We start from the raw sequence: 18,992 nt of genomic DNA on the forward strand, positions 1-18,992 counted from the left end.
TTCAATATTCAGTATATTCACACCTAATCTGTACTAATGCTTTGTCTTTCAACACACCATTAACATATTGTTTGCCTTTGCTGCGTGACCTTTTGGTCAGCTATGTGGCCTGGTCCAATCTGCACCTTCTCCTTTGTTATCTCTTGCCCAACCCCCACCTCACTTGTTTATAATCTGTGACTTTTCTAATATTTGTCAGTTCCGAAGAAGGGTCACTGACCCGAAACGTTAACTCTGCTTCTCTTTCCACAGATGCTGCCAGACCTGCTGAGTGAATCCAGCATTTCTTGTTTTTGTCACAGAATCATTGAATGGTTACAGCAGAGAAGCAGGCCATTTGGCCCATTATGTCTGTGCTGGCTCTCTGCAAGAGCAACTCATCTAGTCCCACATTGCTGCCTTTTCCCTGTAGCCCTGCAATTTTTTTCTCTTCAGCTAACTATCAAGTTCTCTTTGGAAGGCCTCGATTTGAATCTTCCTCCACCACATTTTTAGGCAGTGCATTCCAGATTCTAACCACTCACTGCATAAAAAAGATTGGGCACAAGTGGCAACTCTGAGAAGACCCTTTAAATACAATATTGAATAATCTAATCAAACTCTGAGAATAAAATGAAAGCCAAATACTGTGGATGCTGGGAATCTGAAATAAAAACAGAATGTGCTGCACATACTCAGCAGGTCTGGCAGCATCTGTGGAGAGAGAAGCAGAGTTAATGTTTCAGGTCAGTGACCTTTCATCAGAATGCAATTCAGAGGATAAAACCCCCAGTCCAGATGGATTGCATCCAGGAATTTTAAGAGTATCTAGGGAAGACATAGAGATAGCAGACACATTACTACACGTTTCTAATAATCCATGAGAAAAAGGTGTAGTGCGAGAGGACTGGAGGATAGCTAATGTAATTCCTATATTTAAGAAAGGTGACAGAACATGCCCAGGAAATTATACACCAGTCAGCTGGGTCTCTTCTTTTGGAAAAAGGAGGCTGAGGGGTGATCCAAGAGAGGTCTTTAAAATTATGAAAGGTTCTGACAGAGAATGTTTCCATTTAGAGTCATAGTTATACAGCACAGAAACCGGCCCATCGTGTATGTGCCGGCCATCAAGCACGTAACTAGTCTAATCCCATTTTCCAGCACTTGGTCCGTAGCCTTGTATGCTATGGCATTTCAAGTGCTCATCTAAATACTTCTGAAATGTTGAGGGTTCCTGCCTCTACCACCCCTTCATGCAGTGCATTCCAGATTCCAACCACCCTTTCCTCAAAGCCCCTCTAAACCTCCTGCGCCTTACCTTAAATCTATGCCTCCTGGTTATTGACACCTTTGCTAAGGGAAAAGGTTTCTTCCTATCTATGCCCCTTATAATTTTGTATACCTCAATCAGGTCCCCTCTCAGCCTTCTCTGCTCTAAGGAAAACAACCCTAGCCTATCCAGTCTTGTTTGATAGCTGAAATGCACCAGCCCAGGCAAATCCTGGTGAATCTCCTCTGCACCTTCCAGTGCAATCACATCCTTCCTATTGTGTGGCCACCAGAACTGTACACAGCTGTGGCCTAACTAGCGTTTTATATAGCTCCGACATAACTTCCCTGCTGTTGTATTCTATGCCTCGGCTAATAAAGGCAAGTATCCCTTATGCCTTCCTAACCACCTTATCTACCTGTGCTGTTGCCTTCAGTGATCTATGGACAAGTACACCAAGGTCCCTCTGACCCTCTGTACTTCCTAGGGTCCTACCATCCATTGTATATTCCCTTGCCTTGTTAGTCCCCCCAAAATGCCTAACCTCACATTTCTCAGGATCAAATCCTATTTGCCACTGCTCCTCCCATCTTACCAGCCCATCTATATCGTCCTGTAATCTAAGGCTTTCCTCCTCACTATTTACGACACCACTAATTTTCATGAATATTCTCATCATACCTCCTATATTCACATCTAAATCATTAATGAACTTTACAAACAGTAAGGGTCCCAGCACCGATCCCTGCGGTACACCGCTGGTCACAGGCTTCCAATCGCAAAAACAACCCTTGACCATTATCCACTGCCTCCTGTCACGAAGCCAATTTTGGATTCAATTTGCCAAATTGCCCTGGATCCGATGGGCTCTTACCTTCTTAACCATGCAGGACCTTATCAAAAACCTTACTGAAGTCCATGTAGATTACATCAACTGCTTTACCCTCATCTACATATCTAGTCACTTACTCGAAAAATTCAATCAAGTTTGTTAGACAGGATCTCCCCCTGACAAAGCCATGCTGACTATCCTTGATTAATCCCTGCCTCTCCAAGTAGAGATTAATCCTGTCCCTCAGAATTTTTTCCAATAGTTTCCCAACCACTGATGTTATACTCACTGGCCTGTAATTACCTGCTTTATCCCTGCTACCCTTCTTGAATAATGGTACCACATTCGCTGTCCTCCAGTCCTCTAGTACCTCTCCTGTGGCCAGAGAGGATTTGAAAATTTGTGTCAGAGCCCCTGCTATCTCCTCCCTTGCCTCACATAACAGTCTGGAATACATCTCATCTGGGCCTGGGGATTTATCCACTTTTAAGCCCGCTAAAACAGCTAATACTTCCTCCCTTTCAATGCTAATTTGTTCAAGTATATCACAATCCCCCTCCCTGATCTCTACACCTACATCATCCTATTCCATAGCGAACACAGACGAAAAGTAATCATTTAAAACCTCACCTATGTCTTCTGGCTCCACACACAGATTGCCACTTTGGTCTCTAATGAGCCCGACTCTTTCCCTGGTGATCCTCTTGCCCTTAATATACTTATAAAATGCCTTGGGATTTTCCTTTATCTTGTCTGCCAGTGTTTTTTCATATCCCCTCTTTGCTCTCCTAATTACTGTTTTAAGTACCCCCCTACACTTTCTATACTCCTCTAGGGCCTCCGCTGTTTTCAGCTCTCTGAATCTACCATAAGCCTTTTTTTTTCTCCTTATCTAATCCTCGATATCCCTTGACATCCAGGGTTCCCTGGACTTGTTGGTCCTACCCTTCACCTTTCCGGGAACATGTTGGCTCTGAACTCTCACTATTTCCTTTTTGAATGACTCCCACTGGTCTGATGTAGACTTTCCTACATGGAGCTGCTCCCAGTCCACTTTGGCCAGATCCTGTTTTATCATATTTAAATCGGCCTTCCCCCAATTCAGTACCTTTATTACCGGTCCATCTTTGTCCTTTTCCATAACTACCTTAAATCTTAGATTTATGGTCACTATCTCCGAAATACTCCCCCACTGACACTTCTACCACTTGTCCGGCTTCATTCCCTAGGATTAGGTCCAGTACTTTGACAGAAATCTTTGCATCCTCATTGGCTACAGGTGAGGTCCCAGAGGACTGGAGAATAGCCAATGTTGTTGCTTTGTTTAAGAAGGGTGGCAAGGATAATCCAGGAAATTATAGGCCGGTGAGCCTTACGTCAGTGGTAGGGAAACTATTAGAGAAGATTATTCGGGACAGGATTTACTCCCATTTGGAAACAAACGAACCTATTAGCGAGAGACAGCATGGTTTTGTGAAGGGGAGGTTGTGTCTCACTAACTTGATTGAGTTTTTTGAGGAAGTGACGAAGATGATTGATGGAGGAAGGGCAGTGGATTTAGTAAAGCCTTTAACAAGGTCCCTCATGGCAGACTGGTATAAAAGGTGAAGTCACACGGGATCAGAGGTGAGCTGGCAAGATGGAAACAGAACTGGCTCGGTCATAGAAGACAGAGGGTAGCAGTGGAAGGGTGTTTTTCTGAATGGAGGGATGTGACTAGTGGTGTTCCGCAGGGATCAGTGCTGGGACCTTTGCTGTTTGTAGTATATATAAATGATTTGGAGGAAAATGTAGCTGGTCTGATTAGTAAGTTTGCGGACGACACAAAGGTTGGTGGAGTTGCGGATAATGATGAGGATTGTCGGAGGATACAGCAGGATATAGATCGGTTGGAGACTTGGGCAGAGAAATGGCAGATGGAGTTTAATCCAGACAAATGTGATGTAATGCATTTTGGAAGGTCTAATGCAGGTGGGAGGCATACAGTAAATGGCAGAACCCTTAGGAGTATTGACAGGCAGAGAGATCTGGGCGTGCAGGTCCACAGGCCATTGAAAGTGGCAACGCAGGTGGATAAGGTAGTCAAGAAGGCATACGGCATGCTTGCCTTCATCGGTTGGGGCATAGAGTATAAAAATTGGCAATTCATGGTGCAGCTGTACAGAACTTTAGTTAGGCCACACTTAGAATATTGCGTGCAATTCTGGTCGCCACACTATCAGAAGGACGTGGAGACGTTGGAGAGGGTACAGAGGAGGTTTACCAGGTTGTTGCCTGGTCTGGAGGGCATTAGCTATGAGGAGAGAACAAAGAACAAAGAACAGTACAGCACAGGAACAGGCCATTCAGCCCTCCAAGCCGGCGCCGATCTTGATGCCTGCCGAAACTAACACCTTCTGCACTTCCGGGGCCCATATGCCTCTATTCCCTTCCTATTCATATATTTGTCAAGATGCCTCTTAAACGTTACTATCGTATCTGCTTCCACCACCTCCCCTGGCAGCAAGTTCCAGGCACTCACCATCCTCTGTGTAAAAAAAACTTGCCTCGCACATCCCCTCTAAACTTTGCCCCTCGCACCTTAAACCTATGTCCCCTAGTAACTGACTCTTCCACTCTGGGAAAAAGCTTCTGACTATCCACTCTGTCCATGCCGCTCATAACTTTGTAAACCTCTATCATGTCGCCCCTCCACCTCCGTCGTTCCAGTGAAAACAATCCGAGTTTATCCAACCTCTCCTCATAGCTAATGCCCTCCAGACCAGGCAACATCCTGGTAAATAAAAGCAAAATACTGCGGATGCTGGAAATCTGAAATAAAAACAAGAAATGCTGGAACCACTCAGCAGGTCTGGCAGCATCTGTGAAAAGAGAAGCAGAGTTAACGTTTCGGGTCAGTGACCCTTCATCGGAACTGACAAATATTAGAAAAGTCACAGGTTATAAGCAAGTGAGGTGGGGGTGGGGCAAGAGATAACAAAGGAGGTCTAGATTGGACCAGGCCACATAGCTGACCAAAAGGTCACGCAGCAAAGGCAAACAATATGTTAATGGTGTGTTGAAAGACAAAGCATTAGTACAGATTAGCTGTTAATACACTGAATATTGAACAGCAGCAAGTGCAAACCTGAAAAAAAACAGTGGGTAAGCAAACTGAACAAACTAAGATGAAATGAACTAAATGCAAAAAAAAAAAGGTTGTAAAAAAGAATGTTTATAAAAAAATAACTACAAATGAAAGTAAAATGGGGGGCTGTCATGCTCTGAAATTATTGAACTCAATGTTCAGTCCGGCAGGCTGTAGTGTGCCTAATCGGTAGATGAGATGCTGTTCCTCGAGCTTGCGTTGATGTTCACTGGAACACTGCAGCAATCCCAGGACAGAGATGTGAGCATGAGAGCAGGGGGGAGTGTTGAAATGGCAAGCAACCGGAAGCTCAGGGTCCTGCTTGCGGACTGAGCGGAGATGTTCCGCAAAGCGGTCACCCAGTCTGCGCTTGGTCTCCCCAATGTAGAGGAGACCACACTGTGAGCAGCGAATACAGTATACTACATTGAAAGAAGTACAAGTAAATCGCTGCTTCACCTGAAAGGAGTGTTTGGGGCCTGGGATGGTGAGGAGAGAGGAGGTAAATGGGCAGGTATTACACCTCCTGCGATTGCAGGGGAAGGTGCCATGGGACGGGGACGAGGTGGTGGGGGTAATGGAGGAGTGGACCAGGGTGTCGCGGAGGGAACGATCCCTTCGGAATGCTGACAGGGGAAGGGAGGGGAAGATGCGACTAGTAGTGGCATCACGCTGGAGGTGGCGGAAATGGCGGAGGATGATCCTTTGGATATGGAGGCTGGTGGGGTGAAAAGTGAGGACAAGGGGAACCCTGTCACGGTTCTGGGAGGGAGGGGAAGGGGTGAGGGTAGAGGTGCGCGGAATGGGCCAGACACGGTTGAGGGCCCTGTCAACCACAATGGGGGGAAATCCTCGGTTGAGGAAAAAGGAGGTCATATCAGAAGCACCGTCATGGAAGGTAGCATCATCAGAGCAGATGCATCGGAGACGGAGAAACTGGGAGAATGGAATGGAGTCCTTACAGGAGGTAGGGTGTGAAGAAGTGTAGTCGAAGTAGCTGTGGGAGTCGGTGGGCTTATAATGGATATTAGTAGACAACCTATCTCCAGAAATGGAGACAGAGAAGTCGAGGAAGGGAAGGGAAGTGTCAGAGATAGATCATGTAAAGGTGAGAGAAGGGTGGAAATTGGAAGCAAAGTTGATAAAGTTTTCCAGTTCGGGGCGGGAGCAGGAAACGGCACCGATACAGTCATCAATGTACCGGAAAAAGAGTTGGGGGAGGGGGCCTGAGTAGGACTGAAACAAAGAATGCTCGACATATCCCACAAAAAGACAGGCATAACTAGGACCCATGCAGGTACCCATAGCAACACCTTTTACTTGAAGGAAGTGCGTGGAGTTGAAGGAGAAGTTGTTCAATGTGAGAACAAGTTCAGCCAGGCGGAGAAGGGTGGTGGTGGATGGGGACTGGTTGGGCCTCTGTTCCAGGAAGAAGCGGAGAGCCCTCAAACCATCCTGGTGGGGGATGGAGGTGTAGAGCGATTGGACGTCCCTAGTGAAGAGGAGGCGGTTGGGACCAGGAAACTGGAAATTGTCAAAATGACGTAGGGCGTCAGAAGAGTCACGGATGTAGGTGGGAAGAGACTGGACCAGCGGAGAAAAGATAGTCTAGATAGGAAGAAATAAGTTCAGTGGGGCAGGAGCATGCTGACACAATGGGTCTGCCGGGACAGTCCCGTTTGTAGATTTTGGGAAGGAGGTAGAAGCGGCCTGTCCGGGGTTGTGGGACTATGAGGTTGGAAGCTGTAGAGGGAAGATCTCCAGAGGAGATGAGGTCAGTGACAGTCCTTTGGACGGTGGCTTGATGTTCAGTGGTGGGGTCATGGTCCAGAGGGAGGTAGGAAGAAGTGTCCGTGAGTTGGCGTTGAGCTTCTGCAAGGTAGAGGTCGGTACGCCATACGACAACAGCACCACCCTTGTCTGCAGGTTTGATGACCATGTCGGGGTTAGACCTGAGAGAACGGAGTGCCTCAAGTTCAGAGGGGGACAGGTTAGAGTGAGTGAGGGGGGCAGAGAAATTGAGACGACCAATGTCTCGCCGACAGTTTTCAATGAAGAGATCAAGAGCGGGTAAGGGGCCAGGGGGAGGGGTCCAGGTAGAGGGAGAATGCTGGAGGCGGGTGAATGGGTCTGCTGGTCGGGGGGAGGACTCCTGGTCAAAGAAGTGAGCCCGGAGGCGGAGGCGACGGAAGAAGAGTTCAACGTCCTGCCGAGCGCGAAATTCATTGTGGTGGGGGCGTAAGGGGATAAAACTGAGACCTTTGAGTACAGAACGCTCAGCATCAGAGAGGGGGAGGTCAGAGAGTATAGTGAATACACGGCAAGGGGTCAGATCAGAAGGGGTGGGGTCAGAGGGAAGTGAAGCGGAGGGAGGATCTGGAGGGGCATTGGTCCCCATCAGCTGCTGGAGCTTGCATTCCTGGTAACATCCTGGTAAACCTCCTCTGTACCCTCTCCAAAGCCTCCACGTCCTTCTGGTAGTGTGGCGACCAGAATTGCACGCAATATTCTAAGTGTGGCCTAACTAAGGTTCTGTACAGCTGCAACATGACTTGCCAATTTTTATACTCTATGCCCCGACCGATGAAGGCAAGCATGCCGAATGCCTTCTTGACTACCTTATTCACCTGCGTTGCCACTTTCAGTGACCTGTGGACCTGTACGCCCAGATCTCTCTGCCTGTCAATTCTCCTAGGGATTCTGCCATTTACTGTATACCTCCCACCTGCATTAGACCTTCCAAAATGCATTACCTCACATTTGTCTGGATTAAACTCCATCTGCCATTTCTCCGCCCAAGTCTCCAACCGATCTGTATCCTCTGACAATCCTCATCATTATCCGCAACTCCACCAACCTTTGTGTCGTCCTCAAACTTACTAATCAGACCAGCTACATTTTCCTCCAAATCATTTATATACACTACAAACAGCAAAGGTCCCAGCACTGATCCCTGCGGAACACCACTAGTTACATCCCTCCATTCAGAAAAACACCCATCCACTGTTACCCTTTGTCTTCTGTGACCGAGCCAGTTCTGTATCCATCTTGCTAGCTCACCTTTGATCCCGTGTGACTTCACCTTTTGCACCAGTCTGCCATGAGGGACCTTGTCAAAGGCTTTACTAAAGTCCATATAGACAACATCCACCGCCCTTCCCTCATCAATCATCTTCGTCACTTCCTCAAAAAACTCAATCAAATTAGTAAGACACGACCTCCCCTTCACAAAACCATGCTGTCTCTCGCTAATAGGTTCGTTTGTTTCCAAATGGGAGTAAATCCTGTCCCGAAGAGTCCTCTCTAATAGTTTCCCTACCACTGACGTAAGGCTGACAGGCCTATAATTTCCTGGATTATCCTTGCCACCCTTCTTAAACAAAGGAACAACATTGGCTATTCTCCAGTCCTCTGGGACCTCACCTGTCGCCAATGAGGATGCAAAGATTTCTGTCAAGGCCCCAGCAATTTCTTCCCTTGCCTCCCTCAGTATTCTAGGGTAGATCCCATCAGGCCCTGGGGACTTATCTACCTTAATGCTTTGCAAGACACCCAACACCTCCTCCTTTTTGATAATGAGATGACTGAGACTATCTGCACTCCCTTCCCTAGGCTCATCATCCACCAAGTCCTTCTCCTTGGTGAATACTGATGCAAAGTACTCATTTAGTACCTCGCCCTTTTCCTCTGGCTCCACGCATAGATTCCCATCTCTGTCCTTGAGTGGGCTGACCCTTTCCCTGGTTACCCTCTTGCTCTTTATATATGTATAAAAAGCCTTGGGATTTTCCTTAATCCTGTTTGCTAATGACTTTTCATGATCCCTTTTAGCCCTCCTAACTCGTTGCTTAAGTTCCTTTCTACTTTCTTTATATTCCTCAAGTGCTTCATCTGTTCCTCGCCTTCCAGCCCTTACAAATGCTTCCTTTTTCTTTTTGACTCGGCTCATAATATCCCGTGTTATCCAAGCTTCCCGAAACTTGCCAAACTTGTCTTTCTTCCTCACAGGAACATGCTGGTACTGGATTCTAACCAGCTGACGTTTGAAAGACTCCCACACGTCAGATGTTGATTTACCCTCAAACAGCCGCCCCCAATCTAAATTCTTCAGTTCCTGCCTAATATTGTTATAATTAGCCTTCCCCCAATTTAGCACCTTCACCCGAGGACTACTCTTATCCTTATCCACAAGTACCTTAAAACTTATGGAATTATGGTCACTGCTCCCGAAATGCTCCCCCACTGAAACTTCGACCACCTGGCCGGGCTCATTCCCCAATACCAGGTCCAGAATGGCCCCATCCCTAGTTGGACTATCTACATACTGTTTCAAGAAGCCCTCCTGGATGCTCCTCACAAATTCTGCCCCATCCAAGCCCCTCGCACTAAGTGCATCCCAGTCAATATTGGGGAAGTTAAAATCACCCACCACTACAACCCTGTTACCTTTACATCTTTCCAAAATCTGTCTACGTATCTGCTCCTGTACCTCCTGCTGGCTGTTGGGAGGCCTGTAGTAAACCCCCAACATCGTGACTGCACCCTTCCAATTCCTGAGCTCCACCCATATTGCCTCGCTGCATGACCCCTCTGAGGTGTCCTCTCGCAGTACAGCTGTGATATTCTCCTTAACCAGTAATGCAACTCCCCCACCCCTTTTTACATCCCCCTCTTTCCCGCCTGAAGCTTCTAAAGCCTGGAACATTTAGCTGCCAATCCTGCCCTTCCCTCAACCAAGTCTCTGTAATAGCAACAACAACATATTTGCAAGTACTAATCCAAGAGGTTGGAAAAACTCGGATTGTTTTCACTGGAACGATGGAAGTGGAGGGGCGACAGGACAGAGGTTTACAAAGTTATGAGCGGCATGGATAGAGTGGATAGTCAGAAGCTTTTTCCCAGGGTGGAAGAGTTAGTTACTAGGGGACATAGGTTTAAGGTGCGAGGGGCAAGGTTTAGAGGGGATGTGCGAGACAAGTTGTTTTACACAGAGGGTGGTGAGTGCCTGGAACTTGCTGCCAGGGGAGGTGATGGAAGCAGATATGATAGCGACGTTTGAGACATCTTGACAAATACATGAATAGGAAGGGAATAGAGGGATATGGGCCCCGGATGTGCAGAAGGTGTTAGTTTAGGCAGGCATCATGATCGGCGCAGGCTTGGAGGGCCGAATGGCCTGTTCCTATGCTGTACTGTTCTTTGTACCACCCCTTCTCTTGCAGGACTTTCTACGTGCTGACTCAAAAATCTCTCCTAAATGCACTTTAAGAATTCTACCCCATTTAAGCCTTTTGCACTAAGACTATCCCAGTTGATATTGGGGAAGTTGAAATCTCCTACAATTATTACCCTATTATTTTTACACCTCTGAGATTTGCCTGCATCTCTGCTCCTCGATCTCTCCCTGACTGTTTGGAGGCCTGTAGTACACTCCCAGCCAAGTGATTGCCCACTTTTTGTTTTTAAGTTTACCCATATGACCTAATTTAAGGAACCTTTTTTTTTTAGAACATTAGAACATTACAGCGCTGTACAGGCCCTTCGGCCTTCGATGTTGCGCCGACCTGTGAAACCATCTGACCTACACTATTCCATTTTCATCCATATGTCCATCCAATGACCATTTAAATGCCCTTAAAGTTGGCGAGTCTACTACTGTTGCAGGCAGGGCGTTCCACACCCCTACTACTCTCTGAGTAAAGAAACTACCTCTAACATCTGTCCTATATCTATCACCCCTCAACTTAAAGCTATGTCCCCTCGTGTTTGCCATCACCATCCGAGGAAAAAGACTCTCACTATCCACCCTATCTAACCCTCTGATTATCTTATATGTCTCTATTAAGTCACCTCTCCTCCTCCTTCTCTCCAATGAAAACAACCTCAAGTCCCTCAGCCTTTCCTTGTAAGACCTTCCCTCCATACCAGGCAACATCCTAGTAAATCTCCTCTGCACCCTTTCCAAAGCTTCCACATACTTCCTATAATGCGGTGACCAGAACTGCACGCAATACTCCAGGTGCGGTCTCACCAGAGTTTTGTACAGCTGCAGCATGACCTCGTGGCTCTGAAAATCGATCCCCCTACTAATAAAAGCTAACACACCATATGCCTTCTTAACAGCCCTATTAACCTGGGTAGCAACTTTCAGGGACACCATTCAGACTTGGAACTATATCGCTGTTCCTTCACTGTCGCTGGGCCAAAATCCTGGAACTTCCTTCCTAACAGCACTGTGGGTATACCTACCCCAAATGGACTGCAGCAGTTCAAGGCAGCAGCTCACCACCACCTTCTCAAGGGCAATTAGGGATGGGCAATAAATGCTGGCCTGGCCAGTAACGCCTACATCCCATGAATGAATAAAAAAAAAGTTTGGAGTCATCGAGTTATACAGCACAGAAACAGGCCCTTCGGCCCATCATGTCCATGCCAGCCATCAAGCACCTAACTATTCTAATCCCATTTTCCAGCACTTGGCCCGTAGCCTTGTATGCTGTGACATTTCAAATGCTCATCTAAATACTTCTTAAATGTTGTGAGGGCTCCTGCCTCTACCACCTCCTCAGGCAGTGCATTCCAGATTCCAACCACCCTCTGGGTGAAAAAAACCTTCCTCAAATCCCCTCTAAACCTCCTGCCCCTTACCTTAAATCTATGCCCCTGGTTATTAACCCCTCCGCTAAGGGAAAAAGTTTCTTCCTATATAACCTATCAATAGCCCTAATAATTTTGTATACTTCAATCATGTCCCCCCTCAGCCTTCTCTGCTCTAAGGAAAACAACCCTAGCCTTTTCAGTCTCTCTTCATAGTTGAAATGCTCCAGCTCAGGAAACATGCGGGTGAATCTCCTCTGCACCCTCTCCAGTGCAATCACATCCTTGCTATCGTGTGGTGATCAGAACTATACACAGTACTCCAGCTGTGGCCTAACTTGCGTTTTATACAGCTCCATCATAACCTCCCTGTTCTTATATTCTGTGCCTCGGCTGATAAAAGCAAGTATCCATATGCCTTCCCAACCACCTCATCTACCTGTGCCTTTGCCTTCAGTGATCTATGGACAAGTCACCAAGGTCCCTCTGACCCTCTGTACTTCCTAGGGTCCTACCATCCATTGTATATTCCCTTGCCTTGTTAATCCTCCCAAAATTCATCACCTCACACTTCAGGATTAAATTCCATTTGCCACTGCTCCGCCCATCTTACCAGCCCATCTATATCGTCCTGTAACCTAAGGCTTTCCTCCTCACTATTTTCGACTAAGATTTCATCCCTCCTTACTGCAGTAATTGATCCATGATCAACAGTGCAATGCCACCTCCTCTTTTTACCCCCTCCCCTGTCATGCCTGAAGATTCTATACCCTGGAATATTGAGCTGCCAGTCCTGCCCTTCCTGTCTCTGTAATAGCAATAATATCATATTCCCATGTGTTAATCAACACCCTCAATTCATCTGCCTTACTAGTAAGACTCCTTGCATTAAAATAGTTGCAATCCAGCCTTGCATTATTCGCTTGTGCCTTAACAGATCTATATTTGCTCTGCCTTCCAGACTGACTCAGTTTCTCTTCTATATTTGACTGTGACTCACCCCTACTGTACCTCCACTCTATTTTTTTATTCATTCATGGGATGTGGGCCTTGCTGGCCAGGCCAGCATTTATTGCCCATCCCTAATTGCCCTTGAGAAGGTGGTGGTGAACTGCCTTCTTGAACTGCTGCAGTCCATTTGGGGTAGGTATACCCACAGTGCTGTTAGGAAGGGAGTTCCAGGATTTTGACCCAGCGACAGTGAAGGAACTGCGATATAGTTCCAAGTCAGGATGGTGTGTGACTTGGAGGGGAACTTGCAGGTGGTGGTATTCCCATGTATTTGCTGCCCTTGCCCTTCTAGTTGGTAGAGGTCGTGGGTTTGGAAGGTGCTGTCTAAGGAGCCTTGGTGCATTGCTGCAATGCATCTTGTAGATGGTACACACTGCTGCTACTGTGTGTCAGTGGTGGAGGGAGATGGGGTGCCAATCAAGCAGGCTGCTTTGTCCTGGATGGTGTCGAGCTGCTTGAATGTTGTTGGAGCTGCACCCATCCAGGCAAGTGGAGAGTATTCCATCACACTCCTGACTTGTGCCTTGTAGATGGTGCACAGGTTTTGGGGAGTCAGGAGGTGAGTTACTCACCCCAGGATTCCTAGCCTCTGACCTGCTCTTGTGGCCACGGTATTTATATGGCTACTCCAGTTCAGTTTCTGGTCAATGGTAGCCCCAAGGATGTTGATAGCGGGGGGTTCAGCGATGATAATGCCATTGAATGTCAAGGGGAGATGGTTATTGCCTGGCACTTGTGTGGCGCAAATGTTACTTGCCACTTATCAGCCCAAGCCTGGATATTGTCCAGGTCTTGCTGCATTTCTACACGGACTGCTGCAGTATCTGAGGAGTCACGAATGGTGCAGAACATTGCAATCATCAGCGAACATCCCCACTTCTGACCTTATGATTGAAGGAAGGTTGTTGATGAAGCAGCTGACGATGGTTGGGCCTAGGACACTGCCCTGAGAAACTCCTGCAGTGATGTCCTGGAGCTCAGATGATTGACCTCCAACAACCACAACCATCTTCCTTTGCGCTAGGTATGACTCCAGCCAGCAGAGGGTTTTTTCCCGATTCCCATTGACACCAGTTTTGCTAGGGCTCCTTGATGCCATACTCTGTCAAATGCTGCCTTGATGTCAAGGGCAGTCACTCTCGCCTCCCCTCTTGAGTTCAGCTCTTTTGTCCATGTTTGAACCAAGGCTGTAATGAGGTCAGGAGCTGAGTCCCATCCCCTTGCCAAATTAGTTTAAGCCCCCCCACCACCCAACAGTACTAGCAAACCTCCCAGCAAGGATGTTGGTCCTGTTCCGGTCCAAGTGCAACCCTCCAACTGGTACAGGTCTGACCTTTGCCAAAAACAGACCAAGTGATCCAGGAAACTAAAGCCCTCCCTCCTGCACCATCTCTTCAGCCACATGTTCATCTGCTCTATCCTCCTATTCCTATACTCACTAGCATGTGGCACCAGGAGTAATTCAGAGATTACAACCTTTGAGGCCCTGCTTTTTAATCTGCTACATAGCTCCCTAAATTCTTGTTGCAGGACCTCCTCCCTCTTTCTGCCTATGTCGTTGGTACCAATGTGTACTATGACCTCTGACTTCCCGCTCCCCCTTCAGGATGTCCTGCAGCTGCTCCGTGACATCCTTGACCCTAGCACCAGGGAGGCAACATACCATCCTGGAGTCACGTTTGTGGCCACAAAAACGTCTATCTTGTACCCCTTACCTTAGAATCCCCTATAACTATAGCTCTCTCAATCATTTTCCTCCCCTCCTGTGCAGCTGAACCACCCGTGGTGTCACAGACTTGGCTCTTGCTGCATTCCCCTGAGAAGCTATCTTCCGCCAACAGCATCCAAAGCAGAAAATCTGGTAGCTAGGTCGTGAGAATGTGGAACTCTCTACCACGGGGAGTGGCTGAAGCCAATATTTATGGTGGCATTTAAGGGGAGGCTGGACAAACATAGAGGGAAAAGGGAACAGAGGGTAGCTATCATAGATTTAGCTGAGGATGGATGGAAGGAGGCTCGAATGGTGCATGAATGCCGGCATGGATGGTTGTAAAGGCCTGCTCCGGTCACAAAACAAAACCAGACCCGAACCCAACAGAAACACATTGGACCCGAGCCCGACCCAACCACCAGACTGTTCCCTTTACTTACCTTCTGACTCCCAATCTGAAGGAAGCTGCAGCATGAGCGTGATGACGTCATAGAGATGCTCTCTTGCTCACTGCGCAGACTCAAGAGTTTCCCCCCTTGACGTCCCAGATTCCCAGCTCAGGTACGTTTTTTTTAACTTTTAACCCTTCTTGCTGTGTGTGTCCGACCCGACCCAAGCCGAGCCCAAAAGCCGGACCCGGAAGAGCGACCCAAACCAGACACGTCATCTGATCCCGTCGGGTTTGAGTCAGGTAGCAGGCCTTTAGATGGTTGGGTTGAATAGTATATCCTATATAATCCTATGTAAAAGGAATATAACCCAAAATTTGATGCACGCTTTCATCCGTCTCACTCCCAAGCATCGTATTAGTGGCTTATTGTTACTTGACTTCCTCAAGGCCAGTTTATCCTTAAGATGTGCCACCTGCATATATTAAATTCTTATATAATAAAAACAAGAAATGCTGGAACCACTCAGCAGGTCTGGCAGCATCTGTGGAAAGAGAAGCAGAGTTAACGTTTCAGGTCAGTGACCCTTCTTCAGAACCTGGTCAGTGACCCGAAACGTTAACTCTGCTTCTCTTTCCACAGATGCTGCCAGACCTGCTGAGTGGTTCTAGCATTTCTTGTTTTTATTTGATTTCCAGCATCCGCAGTATTTTGCTTTTATTAAATTCTTATGTTTGCATGCACTCTCTGTCAACTTGTGCTATTATAAATTCTGACATAATAGAAATATCCGATGTAAACATCTAAAATTGTAATTACAACTACTTTCCCCCCCCCCCCACAAAGGGGGAGATACTGCAGGAATGTAGAAATATAAGAATGACAATGAACGTCTTTTTAAAATTAGGGTTTGAATTAGTGTTTTCCATCCCCAAGATCGGATTATTTCTTGCCCCCTAATGCCACTGGACGTGGTCTTGACTCCCACGTTCAGCATTCCCAGATCAACTACTGTTCCAAATATGAGGTTTGATTAACTGCATTTAATCTTGTAATATTAATCACTCCAGTCACCTTCCATCTAGTTTTTGATGAATGGGTCCGAAATGTCTTCATCCACTCAATGGGTGGCGCCTTTTTAATACAGCGCTTTTTTATCTATTTAAAACGATATAACATAAAAGTTTAAAAAAGCATTTTTGTTTTAAAATATCTTCACGTGAAATTAAGCCTCTGAAAATTTACCATGTCTCCTGTCATGCGCCATTAGCAAGATGGCGGTAAAATGGAATTCGCCTCCGGTGAAGGGTGGTATTGTCTTTTATTTATTTATTTATATATATATATATATATATATAGATAGATGTAAAGAGAAAATTAAAAGTGTAGAACATTTCTGGCTGTGGGATGGATGAGATGGAAGGAGGCCTCACGGAGAGGCCGCTCTGCCTCTAAAATGGCTGCCAGCGCGCAACTACGCGGCTTCCTGCACGAACAATGGTCACGTGGATTCTGCTCGGCACCACGTGCACAGTGGAACCAAATCCTGGTGCGCGGCAGCCGGGAAACTGTTTAAAGGCGGTGCACAGGGGCTGGACTATAAAAGCAGGGTCTTTTCCGGTGCTTACGCACTACAGCGAGTGGAGCGAAGGTGGACGGGTCGTTTCACGAGGTGTCTAAGAGAGGTTGCATTAAAAAAACCCCGCCAAAATGAATGACGAACGAAAGCTGTTTGTTGGTGGCCTAAGCTTCGACACGGACGAGCAGTCGCTGGAGTCGGTGTTCTCCAAGTACGGGGACGTAGTCGACGCCCGAGTGATCAAAGACAAGTGCACCATGGCGTCCCGCGGATTCGCCTTCGTTACCTTCGAGAACTCGGAGGACGCCAACGATGCGTTGACGGCCATGAACGGTCAGACCATCGACGGTCGCCAGATACGCGTGGATCACGCGGAGAAGAAATCGGGCGACGGCGGTTATGGAGGAGGCCGCGGAGGCTACCGCCGGGGCGGAGGAGGCGCCTACAGCTCCGGCGGCTATGGTGGTGGTGGTGGTTACGGCTCCTATAGTAGTGGTGGCTCCTATGGTAGTGGTGGCGGCTATGGAGGCGGCTACGGTAGTTCTGGCGGCTACGGTAGTTCTGGCGGCTACGGTGGTTCTGGCGGCTACAGGCAATATGAGCAGAGGGGAAGTCGCGGCTCCCGTGGCAGTAGCTACGATCGATACGGGCCCAACAGATAAGAGATCCGCCAGCGAGACATTTTCCAGGTCGTCAGGATCATCGGCCACTTAGTGTTTCTGAAGGGACTTTTTTTGGGGCGAACGCCGTCTAATCTCTTGAATTCAATGCTTGTTCGGACGCTGTCTGTTTAACTTCCCCCACCCACCCACACACACACACACGTGTTCTATGTCGCAGTAAAGGTTTTTCAATCCAACTGGGGGCCATTTCCGAAATTTCAGTGCTATTCAAATTCCCTTGGGCACTTTCCTTCCATTTCCCCTTCCATGTAGCCTTTATTAAAATTACAGTTTTTATAGTTCATTTGGGTAAGTTTGTAATTTCTTACATACTTGCAATTTTACCACTTCAGTTTTGTATCCTCTCCCTAGTATTGGGGCTTTGCATTTGTAGATTCTTTTGGTGCTGCCCTGACATTCCTTTTTGGTTTTTTTTTTGCTCCCAGGTGGCTCTGGTTTTAAAATGGCGCATTCACCTTGTGCAGAGACTCGACCGTCTCGACAACGTGCTCTAACCCCTTCCGGCTGGCCGCAGTAATCTTTTGAGCCGCCAGGGTGCCTGACCGAGTTGCCTCTCCATTGTAAATCAAATCTTCAGCGATTGGTACCTGTGTTCGACCAATTTTGGAAGTGGGATCATTTTTCTTTATTCGCCTGTTTTCTGATTTGAAGTGGGAAACGTCGGTCTGTACGAATTTAATTTTTTTTTAAATCCTAGGATATCCAAGTGTTTCAGCCGATTGTGAAAACACTTACCAATTTCGAGATTCTTGTGCGTGAGCAAATGTTTATAACTATCTACTTTTACAGAAAAGACCATGCTTTAACGAACGCAGAGCTTTAAAAATCTGCAGTGACTCTTCGTTGCGGGGGGGAGGGGTACGATTCATCGAATGTCAGTTGTATACCAAGCTATTTTGTGGGTCGTGTTGAAATCTGATGAATTGCTTTCTCTGTAAACCTTAACACTGGTGCCAATCAAGCTGGAACAACATGGTGTGCTGACTGTTCTTGGTTTGGCCTCTGGTTCATCAAGTGAGATTGACCGACAGTGAAATATTATGCCATCCTACTCTAAACCGTGAAATATCCTTTCTTTAAACTAATATTGAGTTTTTTTTAATTGCATACTGGTAGGAAGTTGAAAGCTGTTTCTATTGAATTTTCATGAGTTAGCATGGACTGTTTTTGTACAAAAAAACTTGCCGCTTTGGAGACTGATGTCAAATGGAAAAATAAAGTGTTGAAATGTTCAGTTGATGTCTGGATGAAACTTTCTTTTTAGAAACTAAAAAGTACTGATAACTATGAACAGTGCTTAAGTTCACTGAAGGAACATCTCCACTGGAAATGTTGATTTCTGTTCTGTCCACAGATTCTGCCCAGATTGCTGACTTTCCAGTATTTTGCTTTGTGCATAAATTAATGCACAGATGAACATAGAAATTTAGTCAGTAGGCTGCTGGTGCAAACGGGAGCATGAATCCTGGCGACCTGGAGGATCAAGTCACTTGCTACACAGCCCACTACCACACTGGCTTTGGGGTGCTTCGTTTGAGAGTCGAGGACTGAGATGATCAATCCAGCAAGCAATGCTCTGAAGGAGCAGGCTACATTGAAACAATTGCAGGTATAATCAAGTGTACAGTAAGTAATAATTTATTGGTAGTCATTTAAGCTTGAAAAGCTATGAAATAATTAATCAATGAATGTGGTCTAGGAATTACCTGGTCTCCTTCCTGATGTGTCATGGAAACATAGTTTCAGGCACAAAAAGAGGCCACTTGGCCCAGTATCTGCTGGCTGAGAAACTATCCACCTATTCTAATCCCACC

General features: G+C 46.8%; 1 protein-coding gene across 1 annotated transcript; it reads left to right on the forward strand.

The window, feature by feature from the left end:
- The first annotated feature begins 16,535 nt into the window (after positions 1–16,535).
- LOC137365889 (cold-inducible RNA-binding protein-like) lies at positions 16,536–18,412 on the forward strand. The gene has a single exon (XM_068028136.1). It carries the CDS (start codon positions 16,627–16,629, stop codon positions 17,155–17,157), a length of 531 nt encoding a protein of 176 aa, XP_067884237.1. The 5' UTR covers positions 16,536–16,626; the 3' UTR covers positions 17,158–18,412.
- The last annotated feature ends 580 nt before the right edge of the window (positions 18,413–18,992 follow it).

This window comes from Heterodontus francisci, chromosome 3 (assembly GCF_036365525.1).
Source record: "Heterodontus francisci isolate sHetFra1 chromosome 3, sHetFra1.hap1, whole genome shotgun sequence".
Taxonomy (NCBI): domain Eukaryota; kingdom Metazoa; phylum Chordata; class Chondrichthyes; order Heterodontiformes; family Heterodontidae; genus Heterodontus; species Heterodontus francisci.